This window comes from Onychostoma macrolepis, chromosome 21 (assembly GCF_012432095.1).
Source record: "Onychostoma macrolepis isolate SWU-2019 chromosome 21, ASM1243209v1, whole genome shotgun sequence".
Classification (NCBI taxonomy): Eukaryota; Metazoa; Chordata; class Actinopteri; order Cypriniformes; family Cyprinidae; genus Onychostoma; species Onychostoma macrolepis.
Window position 1 is genome coordinate 26,778,457 of NC_081175.1, and position 25,550 is coordinate 26,804,006.

General features: G+C 33.7%; 3 protein-coding genes across 8 annotated transcripts in view; 2 read left to right on the top strand and 1 right to left on the bottom strand.

The window, feature by feature from the left end:
- Positions 1–1,814: 1,814 nt before the first annotated feature.
- On the top strand, positions 1,815–3,518 carry dnlz (DNL-type zinc finger). The gene is made up of 3 exons (XM_058758547.1): positions 1,815–2,235; positions 2,334–2,473; positions 3,274–3,518. Exons 1-3 carry the CDS (start codon positions 1,954–1,956, stop codon positions 3,434–3,436), a joined length of 585 nt encoding a protein of 194 aa, XP_058614530.1. The 5' UTR covers positions 1,815–1,953; the 3' UTR covers positions 3,437–3,518.
- Positions 3,519–4,405: 887 nt separating this feature from the next.
- Positions 4,406–9,554, top strand: uck1 (uridine-cytidine kinase 1). The gene is made up of 7 exons (XM_058758161.1): positions 4,406–4,687; positions 6,000–6,159; positions 6,312–6,408; positions 6,516–6,658; positions 7,554–7,648; positions 7,739–7,787; positions 7,879–9,554. Exons 1-7 carry the CDS (start codon positions 4,598–4,600, stop codon positions 8,076–8,078), a joined length of 834 nt encoding a protein of 277 aa, XP_058614144.1. The 5' UTR covers positions 4,406–4,597; the 3' UTR covers positions 8,079–9,554.
- Positions 9,555–11,832: 2,278 nt separating this feature from the next.
- Positions 11,833–25,550, bottom strand: part of rapgef1b (Rap guanine nucleotide exchange factor (GEF) 1b) — a 45,461-nt gene continuing 31,743 nt past the window's right edge. For 4 of the 6 annotated variants that reach the window (XM_058758326.1, XM_058758325.1, XM_058758328.1 and 1 more), the window contains 16 exons: positions 25,497–25,550; positions 23,050–23,196; positions 21,839–21,925; positions 21,677–21,762; positions 21,486–21,582; positions 20,281–20,356; positions 20,024–20,112; positions 19,852–19,940; positions 18,269–18,454; positions 18,101–18,185; positions 17,884–17,978; positions 16,378–16,456; positions 16,096–16,197; positions 15,870–15,967; positions 14,977–15,105; positions 11,833–12,815 (listed from right to left, as the gene is read on the bottom strand). The exon at positions 25,497–25,550 is cut by the window's right edge and continues 105 nt beyond it. In XM_058758326.1, coding sequence (XP_058614309.1) covers positions 12,665–12,815; positions 14,977–15,105; positions 15,870–15,967; positions 16,096–16,197; positions 16,378–16,456; positions 17,884–17,978; positions 18,101–18,185; positions 18,269–18,454; positions 19,852–19,940; positions 20,024–20,112; positions 20,281–20,356; positions 21,486–21,582; positions 21,677–21,762; positions 21,839–21,925; positions 23,050–23,196; positions 25,497–25,550 — 1,650 coding nt within the window. In that variant the 3' untranslated portion in view covers positions 11,833–12,664. The remainder of the gene's footprint in view (positions 12,816–14,976; positions 15,106–15,869; positions 15,968–16,095; positions 16,198–16,377; positions 16,457–17,883; positions 17,979–18,100; positions 18,186–18,268; positions 18,455–19,851; positions 19,941–20,023; positions 20,113–20,280; positions 20,357–21,485; positions 21,583–21,676; positions 21,763–21,838; positions 21,926–23,049; positions 23,197–25,496) is intronic. The other 2 variants (XM_058758330.1, XM_058758329.1) reach the window with 1 other exon arrangement.

Sequence of the window (25,550 nt, forward strand, 5' to 3'; positions counted from 1 at the left end):
CATTAGGAGCGGTAGACGCACCTGATTGGCTGATAGAGACTCTATTGGCTCTGGGCCCTAGCAAAGACTAGTCTAATGGCTTAACGAATCTTTTCAATTTAATGGTGCTTTATTTGCATGGCAATAGAATAGACTGTCATCAAATAAATAAATAAATAAAATAAATAATTACTGCGAAGTTACAGTTCTTTTTTTAACATATATCTTATATATATATCTTATATATTATTTTTGTTAGTGTGTGATATTTCCTTTATTATTATTATTATTGTTGTTGTTAAAAATTGTAAAAAGCAAGTATAAAAAGCATCTGCCAAATGCATAAATGTAAATGTTATTATTATTATTAGAATATTTATTTTATAAAACAAACTTTTATTTTAAATTATTTTATTTATTTTGTAATCTATAATCTGTTTTTTATCATCGAGAGCAATTTAATTTTAATGTATGGTCCTCTTCTTTAACGATATGTTTAAAATGTTATTAACCTCTCTTTTTAAGTCACAAGTCATCGGAGTTTGGTGATGATTTTTTGGCTCAAGGTCTGCATTTAAAGTCACACCAGAGGTGTTCAGCTGGCTTTCTGCAGACCAGCCAAGTTCTTCCACACTGACTGAATCAATCATTTCTTTTTGAACCTTGCCTTATACACAGAGGCATTTTAGAATAGAAAAGGGTCCTGTCCAAACTGTTGCTTTAAAATTAGAAGCACACAATTCCCTAGAATATCATTATATGCTTAAACATTAAGATTTGTACTCATGGAAATTACTAAAGTAGTCAAACCTGTTCATTAGAAGGGGGTGTCCCAATACGTTTGGCAATATAGTGTATATCCAACATAAACATTGGCATTCCTTTTTGAAGGCTGTGCTCATGAATATTTAATTAGGTTGCGTGACGGATGCTGCGACGTTACTAAGCAACGTCAGCGTGAGTAACTTAATATTCATGAGCCAGATCTTCGCCATAGTAGGATTTGTACTGCGGCGCGTTGAGTGGAGCTGCGCTGATACAGCACGAGCGGGCGTGACTGACGCAGCGCGGAGCGGACGCTGCAGACTATCCTTCTGCGATGAAGGTCGTTTACTGTAACCGAAGGATCTGTCGCAAGACACGGACGCGGAGGAAGTCAAGAAGAGCCACAACAACTGTTGAATAACGGAAAGTTACTATGACATCATACATTTTCGTGTATTTAGGCTACTAGTATGATGATTGTCGTCTATATATAAGTCATATATCTGGACTACATATCTATATCAGCATAAAAATAAATAAATAATATAAGAATAAATAATAATATTTGGCCAGGAAAGCAGCATTGGAAATGTTACCGTCACACCCAAAACAACCTAATCATTTAATAATTATCACATTGTCATACGTTATATTACATGTATAAAAATGTGATAATTATTAAATGATTAAGTTTATGAGTATGATCCTTTTTGTTGTTCTCTGGGATGATTTTAAAGAAACGAAATGTTTTCTTTTTCTTCAAAAACAATTATTTTCAATTTTAATTTATTTATTAAAATGATTTAAATATCTGGATACCAAAGTTCAAGCTAAATATTACATTTAATCATATAAAAAATATAAAGTAACGGAAAACTAATCCGTGATCTGCCTTTCATCTTTTTCTTAAACTGAATAATAATATCCTTTTAATAATATATCTCTTAAGTGATTCATCTCCAACTCCAAATTCCCCAAAACATCATAACATTAACACGGGAAAACCATACTTTTGAGTCTTTCATCTCAAATTGATGCAATCCACATGTCGCTGGCGGATAAACGTGATGGGCGGGGCTTCGGTGCGTCTCTGTCGTCATCGGCCAGCGACGAGTGATTCAACTCGCATATGACAAATATGACATTTCAGCGTTAGTAGAGAGATTGCGTGTGTTTAAGAAGAACAGTTAGCTCGGTAACTTTTCGGTAATGACTTCTCGATTATGTTTCTTTTTATTCAGACCGAGAATACCCAGATCACGTTGTGCGGTACCCAAAACATCAGGTAGTACTGCTAGAGGCAAGCATGAGGAGGCACAGAAAAGAGCTCCGAACACCTCTTTATATTTCTCTCATTCGTTACTGGGGACTTCTGTGTCACACAGCGGAGGCAGCTTGAGTTTCTGCAGGAGCTTCACAACTTCTGTAAGCAGGACTGAAGCCATTGGACAGCTGCAGTCAACACACTATCACCTGGTTTACACCTGCAAAGTAAGATTATACTTCTGTTTGTGCTTGACTTCTTATTTAGGGGAACTTTTGACTACTTGTGTAATGTTCAGTCATTTAATTGTGTATTTTGTCTCTAGGTGTGCTCCACTCGCTCTATGAAGAAAATATCCAAGATAGCCTATCACAAGGGTGTAGTCATTGTAACTTGTCCTGGATGTAAAAACCACCACGTGATCGCTGATAATCTGAAGTGGTTCTCTGACCTGGAGGGGAAAAGGTGTGTATGTTAGACCAGAGCATGAACGATTCAATTTTTAAAAATTGAAAACAATTAACTGCGACAGCTGTTCCATGCTGTATTTGATTATTTTCTAAAGCAGGGGGTTCTAAATTTTGAGATATAATTTTGGGAAATATGATGTGAGGGACCCCCATTCCACAAATTAAAAAGTTTTATAATGTAATACAATTTGTACAGTGAAGAATAAATGATTATCAATGTGTGTGTGTATATATATATATATATATATATATATATATATATATATATATATATATATATATATATATATATATATATATATATATATATAATAAAAAAAAAAAAAAAATATATATATATATATATATATATATATATATATATATATATATATATATATATATTTATTTTTAACATTTATTTCTATTAATTTTTTAATCTGTAAATATTTGTATTATTTTAATATATTTTAATTATTTACAATGAATTAATTAATATTTATTGTTTAATTTATATATTTAGTTTCATTTTATTTTTATATTGTTTTTCTCTCAACTTTTCCACTGACCCCCTAGCAGCCCCCTGGTGTACCCCATTTAAAATGATTAAGATTATTTAAAATTAATTAATTAATTTAGTTTCTGTTACATTACAGTATTATTTCTACTAGCTATAGTACTGTACTGCTAGATTTATTATTTATTTAAATCTAATTTTTATTAAGTTAATCCCCTGGGCCTGAGTTGGAAAACCCAAAGCATTATGACAAAAATTTTACTGTGACGTTGACTGCTGTATGTTTTGTCTTGCCACAGAAACATAGAGGAGATCTTGGCTGCTAAAGGAGAAACAGTCCGAAGAGTTCAAGGGGACGAGGCCCTGGAAATTGTTGCTGAGGAATCAATAAAGGAGGCGTCAAGAAATAATCCAGATGATCCGAAACCACCACATCTGACTGATGGTTCAGACAAAACTTGATTGACATTTGTCAATTGCATCACTGGACATTTATTATTGTTATATTTTTAATAATCTTCTTAATAAAGCATTAAAACAACCACTTTGGAGAAGTTGTTTTTAAGTGTTTGCCCCCCCCTTGTGGTCACTGCAACATTTTCACTTGAATGTCCTTTGATATTTTCAAACTCGTCACACTTTATCAGCGACCTTCGACTGGCAAACATGAATACAACTAAATTAACACTGTTATTGCAACACCTTTTCGCTTTTGTTTACGAGTTACATACGTATATATTTATTTAATATTTTAAAAAATCTTCATTTTTTCCTTTCAATTAAAGGGAAATAATGTTTGTTCATTAAAAAAAAGAACTTAAAAATTAATCAAAAAAGCAGAAAGACAACATTTTTTGAAGAGGGTTTGATTACAAGTTTCGTGGAGTTTGCTTAGCGTGCTGTGTCGCAGTCGTGTTCAGAAGCGACAGCATATAAATAGAAAAAACCGGTAGAATGGCATCAACAGAAATAGGGTCAGACGATGGGCGGGGCTTAGCGGCCTGCTCTTATTAGTCAGCGTAAAAAAAATTTTTCCTACTTCAATTCTATACAATATATTCTCAGTTCAACATAAATGAAAGTTTCTCAGTATCGTTTCTCAGTTATAAATTATTGTCTAGACCGCTGAAGAAACATCGCATTGACAGGGTCACATGACACCTGTTACTTTTCTCAGCGCTGCACTAAACGGACCAATCACGATCGTTAGCAGTTACTAACACGGCTGCTTTAAAACAGCATTCTTCTGAAGCGGTTTCCACTTATATGTCAGGAATTCAATCTCGGGCATATGTAGATTTAAAAGATGATACTTTCTAATCTACAAATGTCTCCAGTAAGACAAAAAACGTTATGACATTTGAATGAGCCTGAATGGGGACTCGCTCTTCTGAGTCACCTAGCGCCCCCCCTGGAGGAACAGAAATATCCCATAAACATTTACTAACTAGTACAGTAACATTGGGGTAATTATCTTCCATGACTGATAGTGATACTTGGCGGTAATCGATCATACACCGCCCAGACAGCCTCCAACTGATGACCGATCATCTAAAGAACGTGTTTATGCATTCACCCGGACTCCATACTTGAAGAAAACACCGTTTTTGTTACAGTACCAGAATGAATTCAGCCGGACTGCTGTGTGATACCGAGCGGCCGCGGCACCGTCCTTTCCTGATCGGGGTGAGCGGAGGAACGGCCAGCGGAAAGGTGCGAAACACTACATGCATGAAGGAAACTGATGCATATTGCTGTTATTTAATGCATGCAAACCTACTATTTTCTTTTAGCCAAGTCACAGTCAGTATGTACCTCTTTTATGCCCTCTAGTCTACAGCATAAGTTTTTCTAAGCCCCATGTTCAGTACGTGATTTTTTAAATGATTGCAACCAATTAAAATGTTTGAAAAGTATCAAAGAACAGAGAGCCACTGTCAAATGCACCATTTGTAGACAGGACTTCCTTTTCTGACACATGGTCCCAGGAACGCATGGTGTGAGAAAGCGGCAAAATTATTCGCTTTAGTAATCTTATTTAAAATGACATGAACTGCACATAAAAATGTGTGTGTGTGTGTGTGTGTATGAAGGTGTAGAGAAGACTTTTGTCAGGTTTTATGATTTTTATTTTGCATGTTCAGAAATTGCCTCGGGGCACATTATACAACAAGGGGTAAGGAGGTAAGGGGTCCACAGCTCCCATCCCTTCTCACGATTTCCCATTGACAATACATACGGGCAAATAATGTTTGACAAAAAGGGAAGATGCAAGGTTCCTGGGTGCGCAGGGACACCCAAAGTGATGTGCAGAAAGTGTAAGGTGCACCTCTGTTTCACAGCAGAGAAGAAGTGCTTTTTGAAGTTAAGATTTTGAGTAAAATCTCATTGCACGAAGTACATGATATGACACAACACTTCATCAGGAGTTTAACATATGCTTGTGATGGCCTTTTTTAAATTTTGTTTAATTTTTTTAATTATTATTTTATTAAAATTATTTCAATTTGTATTTACAGAATGTGTAAATATGAGAAATCTGTCAAATATGAGAACTTGCTGTTGAATTTTGTAATTTTTAAAGTTCAATAAAAAAAAAAAAAGAACCAGCTACTGAATGTCTTTTAGTGTTTTTCCCTTTTCATTTAAGGATTTCTTGACAGATTTGTGATTTTGAACATTGTCTGATGATATGTGAATGAAGATCAATAAAATGTTCCCAAATAAACGAAAAATTACGTGGAATAATGTTTTATCATGTACCGTCAAAATGTGTGCAGTAGAGGGTTAAATATATAGTGCATGTTTGCATTTAAGTGAAATGCATGCAAGAACAGCATGCAAAATGTTATTACATTTTTGTAGGAATTTACACAGATAGCCTATAGCAATAGCAACAGGCCCTTTTATTAACGTCTAGTGTCCACTTGTAACAGAATCTGTAATGATATTCAGGCTGATGCAACTGCAAATAGACACTAGATTCGTCAGTCCAGGACAATAACTGCTGTTTTTCTCCTGTCAGTCCACAGTGTGTGCAAAAATCATGGAGCTTTTGGGTCAGAATAAGGTGGATCATCACCAGAGGAAGGTCACTATCGTCAGCCAGGACAGTTTCTACCGGGTTCTCACTCCAGAACAGAAGGCCAAAGCTTTGAAAGGCCAGTACAACTTTGACCATCCAGGTAAAAAAACAATAAGGAATTATTCACCCGTGTGTAAAAATGCCGTGATTTGATCTTTATGTCCTTAAAACACAAAACCATTGTAAGAAAAGTTCAGGAAAACAGATGTGGAGGGTCATTAAATGCCATTTTTAATGTTTTCTCTCTCTCAGATGCGTTTGATACAGAGTTAATGTGTCAGACGCTGAAGGACATCATAGAAGGAAAGGTGGTGGAAGTTCCCACGTATGACTTCATCACCCATTCCAGGCAATAAGACAAGCCTTTCCCTCATAACGACACACTTTCTCTTCATGTGTACTTTGATAGCGTGTGTTTGTCTGATAACAGACTGTCGATTGTGTGTGTGTGTGTAGGCTGCCAGGGAAGATATGTGTGTATCCCGCTGATGTGGTGCTGTTTGAGGGGATTCTGGTGTTCTACACACAGGAAGTCAGAGACATGTTCCACATGAAACTGTTTGTGGACACAGACTCAGACGTACGCCTGTCTCGCAGAGGTAATGCACAAATTATCGTAAAAAAAAAAAGGATCATACAAACTCACCAAGTCATTTCTGTGCAGTAGAGAGAATCTTTTTATGTATTTTATAAAATATACATTTTCATGGAGTTTTTATTTTTGCATTTTCAAATGATTTCTTTTTTAATTTAACATTCTAAATCACTGCAAAGTTGTTTGGTTCAGGTTGTGCTATATCTGTTTTTTTCATTTCAATTTTGTATTTCCAGATATATTCTTATTAATTACAGTTACGAAATAGTATATTTTAAGAGTTAAAGTTTTAAAATATATTAGAATTTTACATTTGCAAAACTTTAAATGAAAAAAATGATTATGTAGTTAAAGTTCTATTAAAGTTCAAACTTTTGAGGTCATTATGATTTTAAAATGTTTTAACTGTAATAACTGTTTTCTATTTAAATGTATTTTAAGATGTAATTTATTGCTGTGATCAAAGCTGAATTTTCAGCATCTTCAGTGTCACATGATCCTTCAGAAATCATTCTAATATGCTGATTTGCTGCTCCAGACACATTTCTTATTAATAGTATTGAAACCAGTTTTTTTGTGTGCATGGAAACTGACACTTTTTTTTAGGATTCTTTGATGAATAGAAAGTTTATTTAAAATAAATTTTAAATTATTTAAAGTCTTTTGCAACATTATAAATATCTTTACTGACAGTTTTGATCAATTTAACGTTTCCTTGCTAAATAAAAATATTAATGAAAAAAAACAAAAACTAATCTTACTGACCCCAAACGTGTATATTTATTTCATTTAGTTTTTAGTCAATTTAATATTTTTAATTTTAATTTTATGGAAACATGAAATATTAATCCCCCTAGCTGTATGTTGCCTGTATAACAGCATGTATTTTGTGTGTTTAGTTCTGCGCGACATGAGAAGAGGTCGAGATCTGGAACAGATTCTCACACAATACACCACGTTTGTTAAACCAGCCTTTGAAGAGTTCTGCCTTCCGGTGAGAAAACACACATACTGACAATTGGATAGTTGTGTTATAGTTATATGATGCATTCATGACATCTGAAATCTCTCTCCAACCTCTCAGACCAAGAAATATGCAGATGTCATAATACCTCGTGGAGTTGATAACATGGGTAAATATGAGTCAAAAGGCAATAAATATTCAAAAATAAGCCTTTCTTTTCTGAACTGTTGCTTCTCTTTTGTCTTTTGAATCTTCTTTAGTGGCAATAAACCTGATTGTGCAGCATATTCAGGACATCCTCAATGGTGACATCTGCAAATGGCAGAGGGGTTCTGTCAATGGGCACGCCCATGGGCGGAGTCTAAAGAGGGGCGTGGCTGAACACAGCGAGAACTCTAGCGGAGGCGGGAATATACCGGCAAAACGCCCCCTACTAGAGCCCAGCACACGACCACATTAACACGCACAGAAGAGTCTCATACCATCAAAAAACCTGAAAGCTTGAATTTGAATTTTTCTGCATGCTTCCAACACACAATCTCTGTAAGGCTAGTATTTTTTCCAAAAATTAGAATTTGATGAAAATGATCACACCCCCGGGCCATCCAAGATGTAGATGAGTTTCTTCATTGGAAAAGATTTGGGGAAATGTAGCATTCCATCCTCTGAAGTGAATGGGTGCCGTCAGATTGAGAGTCCAACCAGCTGATAAAAACATCACAATAATCCTTGTCTTGTGAAGTGAAAAGTTGCGTGTTTGTAACAAAAAAAAAATCTATAATGAAGAAGTTTTACGAGTCTTCTATCCACAATATTGTTTTCTCCTGTGAAAAACTCGTCTCATCTGAATCAGAAGAGAAATATGCACTGATCAAGCTCTGTTTACAGATGAACACAGTTCTAAACAAATATGTGAGATATAAGATTTTGATGTGACAGGACAGCAGGAGATGAACTTTTTCACTGGAGGAAGCGTTATTATGGATTATGGACTCGTATTTTAGCCAGAAGTGATGGTTTGAAGTTAAAAACCTGTTTGTGATGGATTTGTTTCTTACAAATACTCACCTTTTCACTTTACAAGACATTAACTGATGGACTGGAGTGGTGTGGATTACTTGTGGATTATTGTGGTGTTTTTATCAGCTGTTTGGACTCTCATTCTGACGGCACCCATTCACCGCAGAGGATCCACTGCTGAGCAAGTGATGCAATGCTACATTTCTCCAAATCTGATGAAGAAATAAACTCATACACATCTTGGATGACCTGAGAGTGAGGACATTCTCAGCAAATTTTCATTTTTGGGTGAACTATTCCTGTTTATCAGCTGAAGTCACTGAGTCACCTGACTCTCAGCGTGAACTTTAACCTGTAGTCACATCTTTCTCAAAGAGGAACTGTTCTGCAGATATAAAATGTGAATGTCCTACATTACTTGTCGCAATTCACATGCTAATCACATTAATCTCTACTCATATGATATTTATAATAACAGTCAGTACTAGTAACAGTCTGCCTGATCCGTCTCATTAAGGTTGTAATTTCACCACTATAAAACGTGAGATTGTAATTACACACGTAGAATATAAAAGTCTACTTGTTTTGTTGCTATTATCAAGTATAATGGCTTTTTAAGACCTGAAATAAAGTTTCAGTGCTTCATAAGGCTCTTACTGCCTTGTCTAGATCATAAACTCCTGTTTGGTCAGGATAAGACATGAAGTAAAATACTTCTGGTGAATTACAGTGATAGTTTAGTATTTAAGATATTAATCTCACTATCACTGTTTTGTCTCTTTATTTTTAATGTTCTGTATAATTTATGTTGTTCACCTCACTCTGTAATTTGTTCCTAAATGTGAATATTTTAAAAGTTCTTTATTTGTAATCAGATTTTGCATTTTTCTTGTACAAACCTTTTTTAAACATTAAAGAACATGTTTATGTGACTAAACGTCTCTTTTTTTGTGTGTGTTTGATAAAAGAAATAGTGTCAGATAGAAGAAATAATGAAAATTAATTTCATTTATTTGGACATTGTTTTTCATAGTACTATGAAAAGCACTATATAAATGAAGGTGATGTACCATAGTAATACATGGTACTTAACCTCTTAACTGTCACCGTCCACCCTGTGGGACGCCTACGTTTACTTCACTATTTTACAATTAAATCCTAATCTAATCATGACAAACTATATATCGTTGGAAAGGTCTAAGACTCCTAAATAGGTATTTTACCACTTTTTTTGTAAAAAAATTATGTAGGAAAAGTAATAGATTAATTTATGACAAGAGTGCACCTGAAAAATCTACATCATAACAGGAGTTCTGACCTTTGTCACAGAAAGACTTCTTATTTGCCTTTTTCTCTATCACGCTTTAGAAATCATAAGAAATTATATATCAGTTGAAAACTTAAAATCTCAAAATTCATCCTTTGAAACCCATTTTAAAATCAGACATTGCATTACCATGGAAATGGTACATCAAAATCACGTTGGAAAATGTTTTCATTCATGAATTATAAAAAAATAAGTTTGGATAGTGCACTATCATGTCTGTGTTCAAAACCGTGAGTGACAGTTAAGGGGTTAAGTGTCTATTTACACACAAATACCGTTGTGTATGTCTGAGAAACATGATATTAGTTCAAGGCATGTTACCATATTACTGATTCTGAATATCCACAAAGAAAATCATGGTATTACTATGGTAACATGATAGAACCACGAGAGTGACTTGATGCACATTCATTGATCATGATATTTACATAATACTCTAAGATACACTATTGTTTAATAGTTTTGATTCGGTAAGATTTTTCAATGTTTTAGAAAGAAGTCCAAAAAAACAGTAATATTGTGAAATAATATTCCAACGTAAAATAACTGTTTTCTATGTAAATATGTTAAAATGTAACTGATTCCTGTGATCAAAGCTGAGCTTTCAGCATCATTACTCCAGTCTTCAGTGTCACATGATTCTTCAGAAATCATTCTAATATACTGATTAGCTGCTCAAGAAACATTTCTGATTATCATCAATGCTGAAAACAGCTGTGCTGACGAATATTTTAGTGGAAACCGTTATGCATTTTTTGATGAATAGAAAGTTCAAAAGAACTGCATTTATTTGAAATGGAATTCTTTTGTAACATTATAAATGCCTTTACTGTCATCTTTGATCAATTTAATGCATTGCTGAATAAAAGTATTAATTTCTTTAGTAATGGCACTTTTTGTAGGTGTAAACGTGCTAAATGTAGTGTTGGAAAAATACACATACAATACAAAGAGAGCAGTTTTATTGGTGGTTGAATATACAGGACGTTATAGGTATAGCAGGAAAAAAATTCCCAGACGTCGGTAAACATCACAGACGCAACGCCACACACACACACACACACACACACACACACACACTGAAGAAAGCGGCTTCAGCTTCCCTTCTCCCATATGTGAATAACGATGTTCTGTAGAAAAACCACACACACACACACTCTCTGATGCACAGAGATCACAGCATATTCAGTCCTCATGTTTTTTTTTTTTTTGCCTCATAATGTTAGTTATTTTAGTGCATGACTCGTTTGGTTTGAAAATATATTTCCTCTGCCCTCTCTACATGATGGGAGATTATACATCAACTGTACATGTACATTTATACAGAACACATACACATCCCAAACCCCCCCTCCCCCCGCCCCTCTCTGTGACATCATAGTCTGCTTCGGTAAATATTAAGGTCATTTTTTTAAGGTCAATAAACAAAAGATAAAAAATATATAAATTAGATTTGTATGAAGAAAAAAAGCCATTAAGTTTATTTATTTATTTTTTTTGCATTATGACACTTTATTCATGACGATTAAGCTCGAGATTACTTAAATTGCATAAAGGCTTTATGAACAAATTAAATTTTTTTAAATTTATGTTTTTGTTTTATGAATGTGACCTATTTTTCCCCTTCAAATTAGCGTAAATTTAATTCACAGTACAACAAATACTACCATTATGTTTGTACCTTACAAATGCAATTTACTTTTTAATGAGTATTGATTTTACTCATTAAATTGATTTTAAATTAACATTTATATTTTTATATTCATGTATTTTTTAATGTGCTAATTACTTTTTTGCATTTTGCAAGTTACTGAGAATTGGCAAGAGAAAGAAATGTGCATGAAAAGAAATAGTCATGAAAATAATGTCACAATGTAAAATTTTCTTTTTATTTTAAGGTAAAAAAAAAAGAAAAAAAAAAGCTTGATTTATTTGGAATTCGAGGGGCTGTCAGCGTTGTGACGGGGTAAACAGTTATAATGAGGGGTGCACATGATCACACACAAAACAATATAGCAAGATGATGTGAAAAATGAATCCAAATGTCCAGTTCATTCTTTAATTTTCATATTAATATATTCCATATAGTCCATTACTCACCGCGTCTGTCAAAACATTAATTTCAACAGATCAGTGAATATTCCTTATAAAATGCTTATAAGATTGCACACGTCCGCCCATTTCCCAATCGACCCAGGTCCAAACGGGCGAATCGTAGGTTGGATCAGACCTTTGGAAGTACGTCAAACGGTACATCCGAGCGGGACAAACAAACACGAACTCACTCCATCAGGCACAGTGTATTAAGATCAAATGAACCAAGCCCTCTTAGAGTGTGTCTTTCTGTACAGCCACACATCAACACACGCAAATGTAGAAAGCTGTGAGGATTTAGCTTTATATCACAGCGTTTGGGGTCCTCTCGAGCCCTCTGTGCGCGCGAGTGCATATCTGTATGTCTGTACTGAATCAGGATTCCCCTCGTGAGTTTTTAAAGTCAACAGTCAGGGAAAAATACTGCCAATGTCTCAGTTTATTGGTGCAAATAGGAGCTTGCGTGTGTCGGTTCAGCCCATTTCAGCTCCAGAACCAGATTAAGAACTGTAGCGTGGGTGAAACAGTCTAGCGTGGGTTCCCAAGGTTCTGCAGGAGGTTCAGGTCTCACCGTAAATTGTCTCCGAAGTTCTAGATTTCAGGTTCTAGGTCTTCTCCTCGCGCTCTGTCCTGCGCCGCGAGATGTTTCGTGGTTTGATCTTGAGCGAGAGCTCCCATAATGCCTCCTCTGCCAGATGGTCGCTAAAGTCGTTGAAGAACGAGACAATGTCTTCGTTCCGTTTCAGTTCATAGTGTCTACAAAGACGATTAAAGATAAAAATTATTAAATGGAACCAATTTTTTTTTAAATCAGTTACTAGTGAAATCTGCAACTGATATGATTACTGATATGTATACAACATTGAATATTAATATAATACATTTTTTTATAAACTAATTAATATTAATATGCATAAATAAAAATTTTACACATTAAAAAACACTATGCTCACAAGCTCTAAAATATATGAGGCGAAAAAATAATGTTTTGGTAAATCATAGTTACAAATTTCGACTTTTTACATAAATTGTTTTTTGCCCATAATCGTTCATAATTCAGATTCTTTATTTCGTAGTGACTCAGTATCTCAATTTTGAATTTCTATGTCATAATTATGCCTTCTAATGTCAATTTCAACTTGGTCGAAAATTATAGTCAGAATTTTTTTTTTTTTGTCAATTTTATCATTTAATCTCATAGTGACTCAGTATCTCAATTTCGACATATGTTATAATTGTTTTTAATGATAATTTTGAGGTTTTATGTCAAAATTGTGCCTTTTATGTCACAATTATAACTTTGTCATAATTGTTTTCATCAATTTCAACTTTTTATCTCTTGACTCAGTATCTCATAACGTTGACTTTTTATGTTATTTTCATGTCAATTATTACTTTTTGTCATAATCATGGCTGTCATAATTGTGTCATAATTCCGAATTGTAATAATTATGACTGTCAAAATAAATGACTGCCATTATTGTTTGTCATAATTTTAACTTTTTATCTCATAACTGACATAACTGTTTTTTGTTTTTTTTTACTTCTTATGTGACAATTGTGCGTTTTTTTGTCATAATTGTTTTTTTGTTTTTTTTGTCATCACAAACTTTTTACCTCATGTTAATTATTTTTGGGTTCAGTATTAGGTATGCACCAATCCGATACTCAGGATCGGTATCGGCTCCGATACGGTCATTTTCTGCCGGATCGGGTATCGGTCAGACGAGACCGATCCAAATCCGATATTGTGCGTATACTATTCTGTGTTATTGTTAAGCCCCACGAAAGGCACAAAAACATTATAAAGCACCATAAAGTTTTCGTACACAATATTCCAAGTATTCTGAAGCCGTTACATAGTTTAATGTGAGATACAGATGAATATTTAAGTCAAGTTCAAGTAAACTCTTCTCTCCGCTGCGGCTGTCTGTCATAATCTATTCAGCATTTAAACTGCGTGTCACGTTCAGTTACTACAGTCAAGACGATGAAACTCTCCAAGAGCGCAGTAACTGAAATTTAAAAACCGTTAAAAGAAAAGGCTCAATAAACTAATCGCACAGATTTAATACACTACGCATCAATATCAGCGCACTGGATGCGCATAAGCGCTTTGTGCCGCTCTGGATTGGAACCTTTCATATTATAATATTTTTGCACAATGAAAGATTATTAATAGCCTTTCTTGTTCTGTTCTATCTATCATATGTTGCTGCCTCCACTACGGTGCTATACATTTAAAAGAAATGTCTTTTAATTTTATAGTATATATTTATATATAAATATATTTACTTGTTTTTCATGAATGTATTTTATAACAATACAAAGAGCAATGTGTAACATTTGACCAGATTCAGTCCTACACTTATTCACTTTTATCTGTTCCCCATTAAATAATGATATTTCACTGAATGTTTAGATTTTAGAAAATTATTGTGCACTCATGATTTTTCTAGAATAACTTTTGCTGCTGAATTATCCACTAACCTATTTTATAATAGTATTTTTGTCATAGATTATGATTATATATTTTTTCATTTATTTTTCTTTAAAATGAAGTTGTCTATATTTAGTAGATTGTGTTTAACAAACAAAACAGTGATGATCAGGTCAACAATAATAATTAAAAAAAAAATGCTGGTATCGGTATCAGCCGATACTCCGAATTTTCTGTATCGGATCGGATCTGAAAAAATGGTATCGGTGCATCCCTATTCAGTATCTCATAATAATTATGATTAACTAATTAAATAAGTGATGTTTGATTTGACCACAGTCTTTCATGCCTCATTGCTTCATTCTACAAGTCTGTTAGAGCAAAGTCTACGGCAGAGTTTTGGACTGCAGCTTGAATCACATGTAATCTAATCTCATGTTTGTCAAACGCTGGGTTTCAGGCCAGCAGATTACTCACATTTGCTGGAAACGTCTCATGCTGTCCAGAATGTTGAACTGCTGCCAGCGCTTGGAGAAATTCACTTTACCGTCAATAAAATCCGGGTTTCCGAGGTGAACGAATGTCAAGTCCTGTAGGATCAAACCCCTGTCAGGGGAAAGAAAAAGAAAAAAAAAACTTTATACATGTATATATATAACTCACACCAGATTAATGCAGTTTTGAATGTTTATTTTATTGATAAATTCTGTTTAGTTTTATTTAATAAAGTCATTTTTTTGTTGAAATTCAGCAGATCTGTAGAAAACATCAGATGTGCATGTCAATGTTTGTTATTGCTAACAAAAACTATTACAAATCCTTTTAAGTAAATAAAACAAAAAGCTGAAATGAAATAAAATTGAACAATAAGAAAAACTTTAATGAAAATGAGAAATATTGCCTTGGCAACTAACTGAAATAAGTTTGTTAAAGAAATAAAATGACTAAAAATGACTGAAATAAAAATAAATCTAAATAAAAAAATATATTAAAAAAAAGTAATGAAAATGACAAAAGCACAAAACAAAATTACTAAAATGTAAAATGAAAATATAATAATTAAAAGGTAATTTAAGATAATAATAAATACTATAATAATACATAAATAATACTAAACACTCAGGGCACATATTTTATGCAGGTCAAAATTCAATGTCATGAACCTCACAAAATTAGTCAAATCTAGGAATTTGTGCTTCTCTGACTCTCAAAAGCTGCAAAACAGGCAGATTTCACCAGACAATCCTCGGGTAAGCAGTCCGAGGCTGAAACAGCCATCTTTAATGAGCACAAAATGCTTTATTTGCCGATTCGTTATTTAATTTCATTTCATTTTCTGACTCCTGTTTTTTATTTTAGTTTATACTCACAGGTATGGTATGCATGGAGGCTCCACTTCCGCTAGCGCCGCTCTGTACGCTCTGAAGGACGATGAACTGTCAATCAAGGTGCAGTACTCCTCCAAACCCTGGAAACAACAGAGACAGAGGTTAAAAAAGTGAGAAAGACAGTTCATATGATTGGCTACTATTGGATGATTTTCTTCAGTTATGTGAGTTTTGGCAGTGAGAAGGAAGTCAGACTGGTGTGACTGACCTCAGACGTCTGTTTCTGCCATTCCAGTCGTCTGATTGGAGCAGAGTCCAGCGCCGAGAGAATCGCCAAATAAGAGTTGAAGTTATTCAGTTTCCGCAAGTGCTATGAGTGAGACAAAACCATTAAATTACTCAGAAAATACAGAGAGTGATGCATTCAGAATCACCCCACAGCCACAAATAAAGCCTAAAGCAGTTTAGAGTGATTGATTGTGGATGATCGAGATTTAGGCGTGGTAATGTTCAAATGTGTGTGTGTGTGTGTGTGTGTTACTCTTGTTACCTTCATGATTTTGATGAATTTGAGCAGCAGTTTTTCTCTGTCCTGAGCTTTCTCCTGCTGGATGATGATAGAGCGCACCCTAGTGGACAGGAGGAATCACATTTCAGTACACACATGGATGACAGAGATATTGAGTGAGTACGGGGAATGTGTAGTAGGGCATGAGAGTGTGGAATATAGGGTTACAGCTTGATTAAAAACTATTGTCATATCATATACACACAGAAACTCAAAATTCTTGATGGCAGCCTGTCAAAATAAAAGTTAAGTTTAACTTGAAGAAATTGACAAATATATCGCTATTGTACAGTAGAACATACTTTTCATAGTAATAATATTATTTAAAGGAATATTGCATAATTTTCTTCCATGTTTTAATTTTAACAACAAACCTCTGTTTTGCATAACTTATCTGACAAAAATAAAAGGAATTGTTAAATTTGAATTAGATTACATTTTAAAAATATTAATTAATTTAATGTTTGACCCATTAATTTGAATACCACCATTCTGATAATAAATTTTCATTCAATTTTAAATCCAGAAACATTACAACAACCAACACAGAATTTCTGGGGGAAAAAATAAAAATACTAATTAAAACTTCAAAAGGGCCTTATTAATGTTTTTTCTTATACACAAAACCAGTCTTAAGTGTCAATTTTTCGAAATTGAGATTTATACATCATCTGAAACCTGAATAAATAAGCTTTCCATTGATGTATGGTTTGTTAGGATCAGACAATATTTGAATATCTGGAATCTGAGGGTGCAAAAAAATCTAAATATTGAGAAAATCACCTTTAAAGTTGTCCAAATGAAGTTCTTAGCAATGCATATTACTAATCAAAAATTAAGTTTTGATATATTTACGGTAAGAAATTTACAAAATATCTTCATGGAACATGATCTTTACTTAATATCCTAATGATTTTTGGCATAAAAGAAAAATCAATAATTTTGACCCATACAATGCATTTTTGGCTATTGCTACAAATATACCCAAATTAAATGGAAAACACAGAATTTGGGAAAAATAAAAGATTTTATAGGGCTCAAAAAATGTAAGTTTTGTTAAACCTTTAATAAATTGCTTTTAAATTGTATAAGCCTCATGATCTCAATTACTTAAAAATGCTTTTTAATTGATAATATTTAACTATTAAAACTGAATCCAGAAAATTAAAGCAGGAAAAATTGAATTTGGGAAAAAAATACTATACAATGAATTTCATAAGGCCCTATTAACAATATTATGTTTAAGAGAAATTACAACTAAAATTGTAACTTCAAAATTCATTTACACAATTCCAAACCCCAGTTCTTCCTCAGAAGTAATCCTTGTATCAGCCTGGGTACTTGTACACAACATTGTTTGGTGGCAAATTGAGCGTAAATCCATCCAATCACACACAAACATGCTGTTTTAAGATATTTTTGTGCGCAATATGCATATATAGAAAACGTGTCATTGTGAAAGGACAGCAGGTATCAGTAAATATGTACCAGTAGCTCATGTTGTTAAAGTGCTCTGTAAACTGGGTCAGATTTGGACTTTTCTCTTCATTCTGTTCCTTCGCCCAAAGCAGCACCTCAGGAATCTGAAGACAGAGATGACAGTGAGAACAGCAGGTATTACTTTTTACACTCACAAATCTCAAAACCCTTTTTTTCCATTACTACATCAAGTAAAACAGCGTCTGTGTGTGTGTGTGTGTGTTACCTCAATCTTGTAAAACAGTTCTGCGTCCAGCAACGTCAGCTGATCGGCGATCTCATGACTGCGGAAATCATGCAGCGTGCCGGGCCTGTGGAGAAAGAGCCGATTAAACACAGACAAACCCACACAGATGAAAACCGTCCCGATGACCCCCTGAACTTTGACCTTTACCTGGCAGAGACGCCCCGCGCGGCGAGAGGTTTCAGCATGTGCATGTGTCGCAGGAGCCTCTTCTGTTCCACTTTATCCAGGATGTTCTTTCTCAGGACCCGCGCCAGACTCAGTTCTCCATTACAGACCAGCCGGAAGACCAGATCCATTAACTGCCGCAGGATGTCCTCGGTCAACTCCACCAGACTGACACACAGACAACACCAAGAGGTCAATCAATCACACACTGCTGTTCAAAAGATCAGGGCCATTAAGATTTCACTATTAATATTTTTATTCAGCGAGCAAGGACACATTCATTTGATCAAAAGTGAGAGTAAAGACTTTTATAATGTTACAAAAGATTTCTATTTCAAATAAATGTTCTTTTGAACTTTTTTATTCACAGTTTCCACAAAAATATGAAGCAGCACAACGGTTTTCAACATTGATAATAATGAGAAATGCCTCTTGAGCAGCAAATCAGCATATTAGAATGACTTCTGAAGGATCATGTGACACTGAAGACTGGAGTAATGATGCTGAAAATTCAGCTTTGCATCACAGAAATAAATTACATTTTACTATATATTCACATGGAAAACAGTTTTTTAAAATTGTAATAATATTTCACAATGTTACCGTTTTTACTGTATTTTTTTAATCAAATAAATGCAGCCTTGGTGAGCAGAAGAGATTTCTTTCAAAAACATTATTAAACAAATTGTAATATCTGACATAAAATACAGCTATTCAAACTGAAAAAGTCTTAAATACATATAAAAGATATATGTGACCCTGGACCACAAAACCAGTCATAAGATTTGTACATCATCTGAAAGCTGAATAAATAAGTTATGATAGGACAATATTTGGCCGAGATGCAACTATTTGAAAATCTGGAATCTGAGGGTGCAAAAAAAATTTAATATTGAGAAAATCACCTTTACATTTGTCCAAATTAAGTTCTTAGCGATGCATATTACTAATCAAAAATTAAGTTTAGATATATTTACGGTAGGAAATTTACAAAATATCTTCATGGAACATGATCTTTACTTAATATCCTAAATGATTTATGGCATAAAAGAAAATTGATAATTTTGACCCATACAAATGTATTTTTGGCTATTGCTACAAATATACCCGTGCTACTTATGACTGCTTTTGTGCTCCAGGGTCACATATTACATATATAAAAAAGATACAAAACAAATAGGAACATTATTTAAATTAATCATTTGATCCAATCTTTTGATCTAGTACCTTGAATACATTTCCTGAATGAACTGATTAGTTGAAAGAAACATTTCTTATTATAATCAGTGTCAATTTTAATCAATTTAATGCAATCTTGCTGAATATGTTTTTAAATTATTTTTTTTAAAGAAACAATCACCATGAACTTGTACATGTTTATGAAATGTTGTTATTCCTGTTTAAGTCCTTGTGTTTCTGGCAGATTAACTATTGCATTTACTGCAAAAATAAAACTGAAAACATATTTTCTTCTTCAACATATTTTCCAGCTTCAATTTAGTTAGCTACCTTTTGTTAGTAGTAGCCACATAAAAAAAACAAAACATCACCATGCATTGACTCACCAGAGTTCATCCACGACTCTCACCAGCACGAAGAATGTGTTTTTACTGACACGCTTCTTGAAGGTGTCTGGACTGTGACAGAACCGAGTATATGTGCAGTGGAGTTAAGAAAAAACACACCATGCAAACTGACTGCTACTAACAGATAAAAATAAACCACACAGCAGAAAGGATATCTGTAGTGTAGTTTTTTAATGAGGGCTTCAGGCGTTATGAAGGTTCTGTAGGTGGTGAGAAAAGCCTCGCAGTACAACACCAAATCTACAACACAAACAGACAAATATGATTCATATGCACTCAAGATATACAGCAAACCTCCATCACACAAACACTGCAGGAATCAATCAGTCTAACAGACACGCTAAAGGCAAATTATAACAGAAAAATTCTGACTGATCGAGCTTCATATGAAGGAAGCGTGTGAATTACCTTTGCGGTCTGTTTCTGTAGCGTGAACTAACAGTATATCACCAGAGCCGGCTCTCACATCAGGACCATCATCATTCTATCAGAGAGAGAGAGAGAGAGAGAGAAAATATTACTGCAGGCAACTGAAGTCCGGCTGTTTGGCTCCGGCTGCCCATCGCAGCATTGCACCAGCTGACGTCTGTGTGTGTGTGTGTGTTTTAGACTTGCATCAACCACTACAGAATTACTCTCTAAACACTGGAGGAAACAGACAAAAGCTCTGACCTTGTCAAAAAACACAATACATCAAATACCCACATGCAACAGATTTCCAACATAACTCTAGCTTAATTCCTCTGTGATTCCTCTTTCTTTACCCATAATACAGCATATTTTTAACTCAAATTAATATTTCATGTCAATCTATTTATTTACCTGATAAGCCGTGTAATAGTGAACATTCCATGTGGAATTAATCCTACAGTGATTTTATTTTGCAGTTATGATTGGCTGACTGTACATTACATACATAATTATGCTAATTTGATTATCAATTTACATACAATTTGCGCCACTACAGTTTTGTCATCTGTAAAGTACGTACTAATTCAGTTCCAAACAATTTTTGTTTAACCAATGAATCTCCATGAATTAGCAGTTGTTTTACCAATTTCTACAGGATTAAATAGTTTATATCTTTGTATATTTCGATGACTTTTAAGATTTTAATAATTTTAACAGGAAATGTTTTAATATGAACATATTTAAATACATGCACAGCATACATGGTATAAAATATTTAAAAATATCCATATTTAATGATGCATGAATGGATAAATAAATAAATGCATTAAAAAAAACATAAAAATGCATGATAAAATCCATTACAAATGCATAAATACACAAATAAATCCATGCATAAATGGATAAATAAATGCTTAAATAAATGCATAAACAACTGCATAAATGGATAAATAAATCCATGCATAAATAAATGCTTAAATAAATAAATGCATAAATGCAGGCAAAAGTGGACAAATAAATGCACAAATAAATTCATGCATAAATAAATGCATAAAGAAAAGCATGAATAAATACAAATAACTAAATCAAATCAATGCTAATATTCCCAGGTTTATCATGACTGTGTTTATCCTGACTTTTGTTTTGAGCTGTTTAATAAAGGTTTAATGAACACCTTATATAGCTTTAAACAGTATTATTACCTCTGCTTTGAGTGTGATGCGATTCATAATGTCATTATGATCAATGAGGGACAGTTCATCAACATCATCGATCTGACCATGACTGGGTTCCTTCGGCCTGTTAGTGAGAGAAAACATATCACAAATATTTACATATCTCTGACCTGTCCGTATGACAGCAAACACACACGTACAAAGACTGGAGTTCATACCTGTCCTTAGACAAAGCTTCCTTGCTATTGGAGGTGGGTATGTGAGGGGTGTGGTCCTGAAGCACATCGTCACATGATGAGGGGTCCTAAAGAATTCAAACAAATGTAGAATTGCACTCCAAACACATGCACACAGCTTAACACAATGACACGCATACTTACAGTGCGGTGTGTGTTTTCTCCATTAGCCTGTGTGGAGGAGTACAGGTTCACATACTCTCCCTCACCGCCTTCATCCACACTTTCACTCTAGAGCAAAAACAACAGGGACAAGCGCCACAGATCACTCAGACAGCCAGCAATTATTCACCATCAAACACACGATATGACAGTTTCCTATGACATACATGTAGAACGTGAATTCTGTGAAAATTATTCCATACAAAAATGATGCCACAACAGTAAGTTGTCACAGATGATTGCCAGGGATTTATGGGCAGTTGCTTTTGATATTCTGGTCTATAGCTATGACCCAGAACCAGGGTTATTATTGTTAATTAAAACCATAAAAAAAGTCATTACTATTGATAAAATATATATAAAACTAATGTTGCCTTATAAATAATCTAGAATAAATAAAACAAATAAATAATCTAAAACTAGAAACTACAACTAAAAAAATAACAATACACATTTTAAAAAGAAATAATATAGACGTGTAAATATTATACATGTTAAAATGGTACACAATATTTAAAAATGTCCATATTTAAGGATGCATAAATTAATACATAAAATAAGTACTACTAAAATAACTAAAATAATCTAAATGTAAATATTTGATAAATAAATATTTGAAAAAAAAAAAAAAATTACTGCAAATTTAACTAAAATTAAAAAGATTTTTTGTATTTAGATGAAAAATCTAAATACAATTTCATTTAAAATATTAACAAACTACAATAGTAAGTAACACTGCCCAGGACCCTCTATTATTGTCCCACACATGAAAATTGTCTAGTTTTTATTTTCAAAAAAGTAACAGCACACCTCTCTTTTTCACTCGGAAAACTCTGAGAACAGAAATTATTTTACACAGAGACTACATGCAGTGTCAACTGAGCACTAGATGGCGCTCGTTTACATAATTTTGCACAATGTAAATTCACATTCCCAAGGACCTGCACATAATCTGACAGTCCACATTGTATTTTCCGGAAAATTAGAGATAAAGTTAAAGGTAATTATGCATGTGTGTCTAAGGTAGCTAACTGCAACTCCTTTTGGAGAGTGGGAAAAAGTCATTCATGCTTTATTTTTAATTCCAGAAATGTAATACATAAAGTTATGTAGTGATTATTAATTTAAAATTCAGTAAATACATATTTATATAACTGCTGAACATGTGTGTGAGTTTTTGAGGGTGTGTTTACCGTGGAGGTAAGAAGTGAATCAGAAAGAGAAGATTCAGAAGGAAGACAGACGGCCAGAGAAACCAGAGAGCTGGTCAAGGACCCGTTAGAGACACCCCCACCATCTAGAGCTCTGCCGGCATTGGTCAAACCAACCAGGTCGGAACTCTGCGATCGGTCGAGACAGAAGAAAAGAGAAAAAACGGGAGAGGAAAGATGGAATCAGAAGAAGTATATGGGAAAAATCTGAAAAAGGAGGAAAAAGATTGGAGAACGGAGAGGGAAATATGTTCCATTTTGTGTAAAATACTAGGACAGTGAGTTTACATGTGTTACTATAAAGAGAAAACCTCCATCAGACAACACAACACAACACTGGACAAGTCAAATCCTGGCTGAACTTCCGGATGTTGCTCAGAGGGATTACAGTCAGCACCTGCAGGGACTCGCTCGGATCACCAACAACATTCCAGATCATCCCATTACACACACACACACACAGCAAACATGGTCCAACATGTTTCCCTGAGAGATCGGGAAGAGCAGCCCCCATTCTGTGACATTCCGGAATGTAAGCATTCCACAGAGACCGAAAGAGAAAAAACTTCCATATGGTTCCTAACAATCTCACACACACACACACACACACACACACACACACACACACACACACACACACACAGATTTCACTTACTCACCAAAATGTTGAACTCTTTCTTTAGGCAAACACACACACACGCTCACATAAACATCATATTGCTTCTGCTCTGACCTCTAAGGTCAGGGGTCATGAGCACAGAACATTCCAGGACAATTCCCAAATTCCGTTACCATGACAAACTAGTCCCTAAAAATCATCACCAGGGAAAAGAACTGCAAATAGCACCTAATATATTATTTTAGTGTTTATTTATATTTTGATTTAGCTTTTATTTTTATATTTTCAGTTTCCATTTTAATTTCCGTTTTAGTTATTTAATGTGCTTTTATAATTTTAATTTGTTTTTTAAAAAAATTATAATTATTTATAAATATAATTATGTAACTATAATAAATATAATAAATGTAAGTACTTCAATGAAAATTTGAAATACTGGCTTGGCAATTAACTGAAATAAAATTAATCTAATATTTATATTTGATTTGATTTTAGATTTATTTCAATTAACAATTTCTTTTTTTCCCTTTTTTTTTTTATAGTTGAAGCTAACAATAACACCACTAGTAATAATAAAAGACTCTCTGAAGTCCATTTTAAGTGTAGCAGTTTTTAAAAAGCCAAGTAAAGCCATAGATCAAAATAAATATAATAAATACATTTTATAAAAACTATAAAAAGTTTAAATAATAAATACATTGTTATATAAAACTATATGTATGTATTTATTTATTTTTATTATGTTTTTTTTTTTTATTCAGTGAACAGAAAAATTATTAAATGCTGGAAACATTACATGTCATGCCTAGTCAGGACATGACGTACATTACTGTTTTTTTCTAGGTGATTCTATCAACAGTAGAATCTGAAATTCTAGACAAAATATCACAGCTTCATACGGCATAAACAGACTCATGCGGGAAGAGCTGATCAGCTTAGACACACTGTTAAAACTGATAAAATCTCTCAATTTTTCCTTCATATAAACAATGACACATTCTGAATGATCTCAAGTCTAATAAAAAAAAAAGCTAATTAAATTTTGATTACATAAAACACCTCTGATGCAATGAGCAAAATCTTCAAAAAAACAAAAGTTGGAAGTTATTGGTGAAATCAAATGCAACTGGAGGCCAGAGTTAGTCAGTAAAATAACATATGCGGGGCATCCATGAGCACAGACCCAAAACTTAGTTTTAACGCTACATGAAGATTAAACAGCATTTTGATAAGCTCTGGACTTAAACCTTACTTAAACCCAGATAAACAGATAAATGAAGATTAGATAAGCTTTTAGACTTAAACTTTAATTCAGCTTTGGTTCTGGTTCCAAAAGTCCAAAAAAAAAAAAAAAAAAACCCCAAAAGGGCAAAGTGGACTGACAAACTCCATAAGTCACATCTGAACAGTGGTTTAATAACTACCCCAGAGAGACGCGTGAAAAATGATGACAAAACCATATGAAGAGCACGTGTGTCCAAACCACACACAAAATGACCAGAACACACTGAAAACAGATGATATATAAGCAAACCTACAATACACATAAAGGGCATGGTTCATAAATCATGAGTAGAAACAAATTTCTGTGTAAATTATTTGTGATTCTTTATAAGAATGAATTTAACAGCACAGAAATTTATTCTGCTCAAGAATTACACTTTAATTAATTGTTAAAAATGTTAAAATTTGGATTAAATGAAAAAAATTGGATTAATTATTATAATATTTTTTAAATATCGAAGAGAGAGGATAAAATCTTTTGTAATTGTTCACATGCATGTTATATTCCTGATTGCTCAACACTCACCACAGGTGTGGTCAAAGAGGCATGGCCACTGAGGAAGGAGTTAGACACTGATAG

Excerpts from the sequence above, each read along its gene's own strand:
- uck1 (XM_058758161.1), top strand. The coding sequence starts at position 4,598 with ATGAATTCAGCCGGACTGCTGTGTGATACCGAGCGGCCGCGGCACCGT. Across the intron at positions 4,688-5,999 it reads GAGGAACGGCCAGCGGAAAG|TCCACAGTGTGTGCAAAAAT; the intron begins GTGCGAAACACT and ends TTCTCCTGTCAG. Across the intron at positions 7,649-7,738 it reads TTGAAGAGTTCTGCCTTCCG|ACCAAGAAATATGCAGATGT; the intron begins GTGAGAAAACAC and ends CCAACCTCTCAG.
- dnlz (XM_058758547.1), top strand. The coding sequence starts at position 1,954 with ATGACTTCTCGATTATGTTTCTTTTTATTCAGACCGAGAATACCCAGA. Across the intron at positions 2,236-2,333 it reads ACCTGGTTTACACCTGCAAA|GTGTGCTCCACTCGCTCTAT; the intron begins GTAAGATTATAC and ends TTTTGTCTCTAG. Across the intron at positions 2,474-3,273 it reads TCTGACCTGGAGGGGAAAAG|AAACATAGAGGAGATCTTGG; the intron begins GTGTGTATGTTA and ends GTCTTGCCACAG.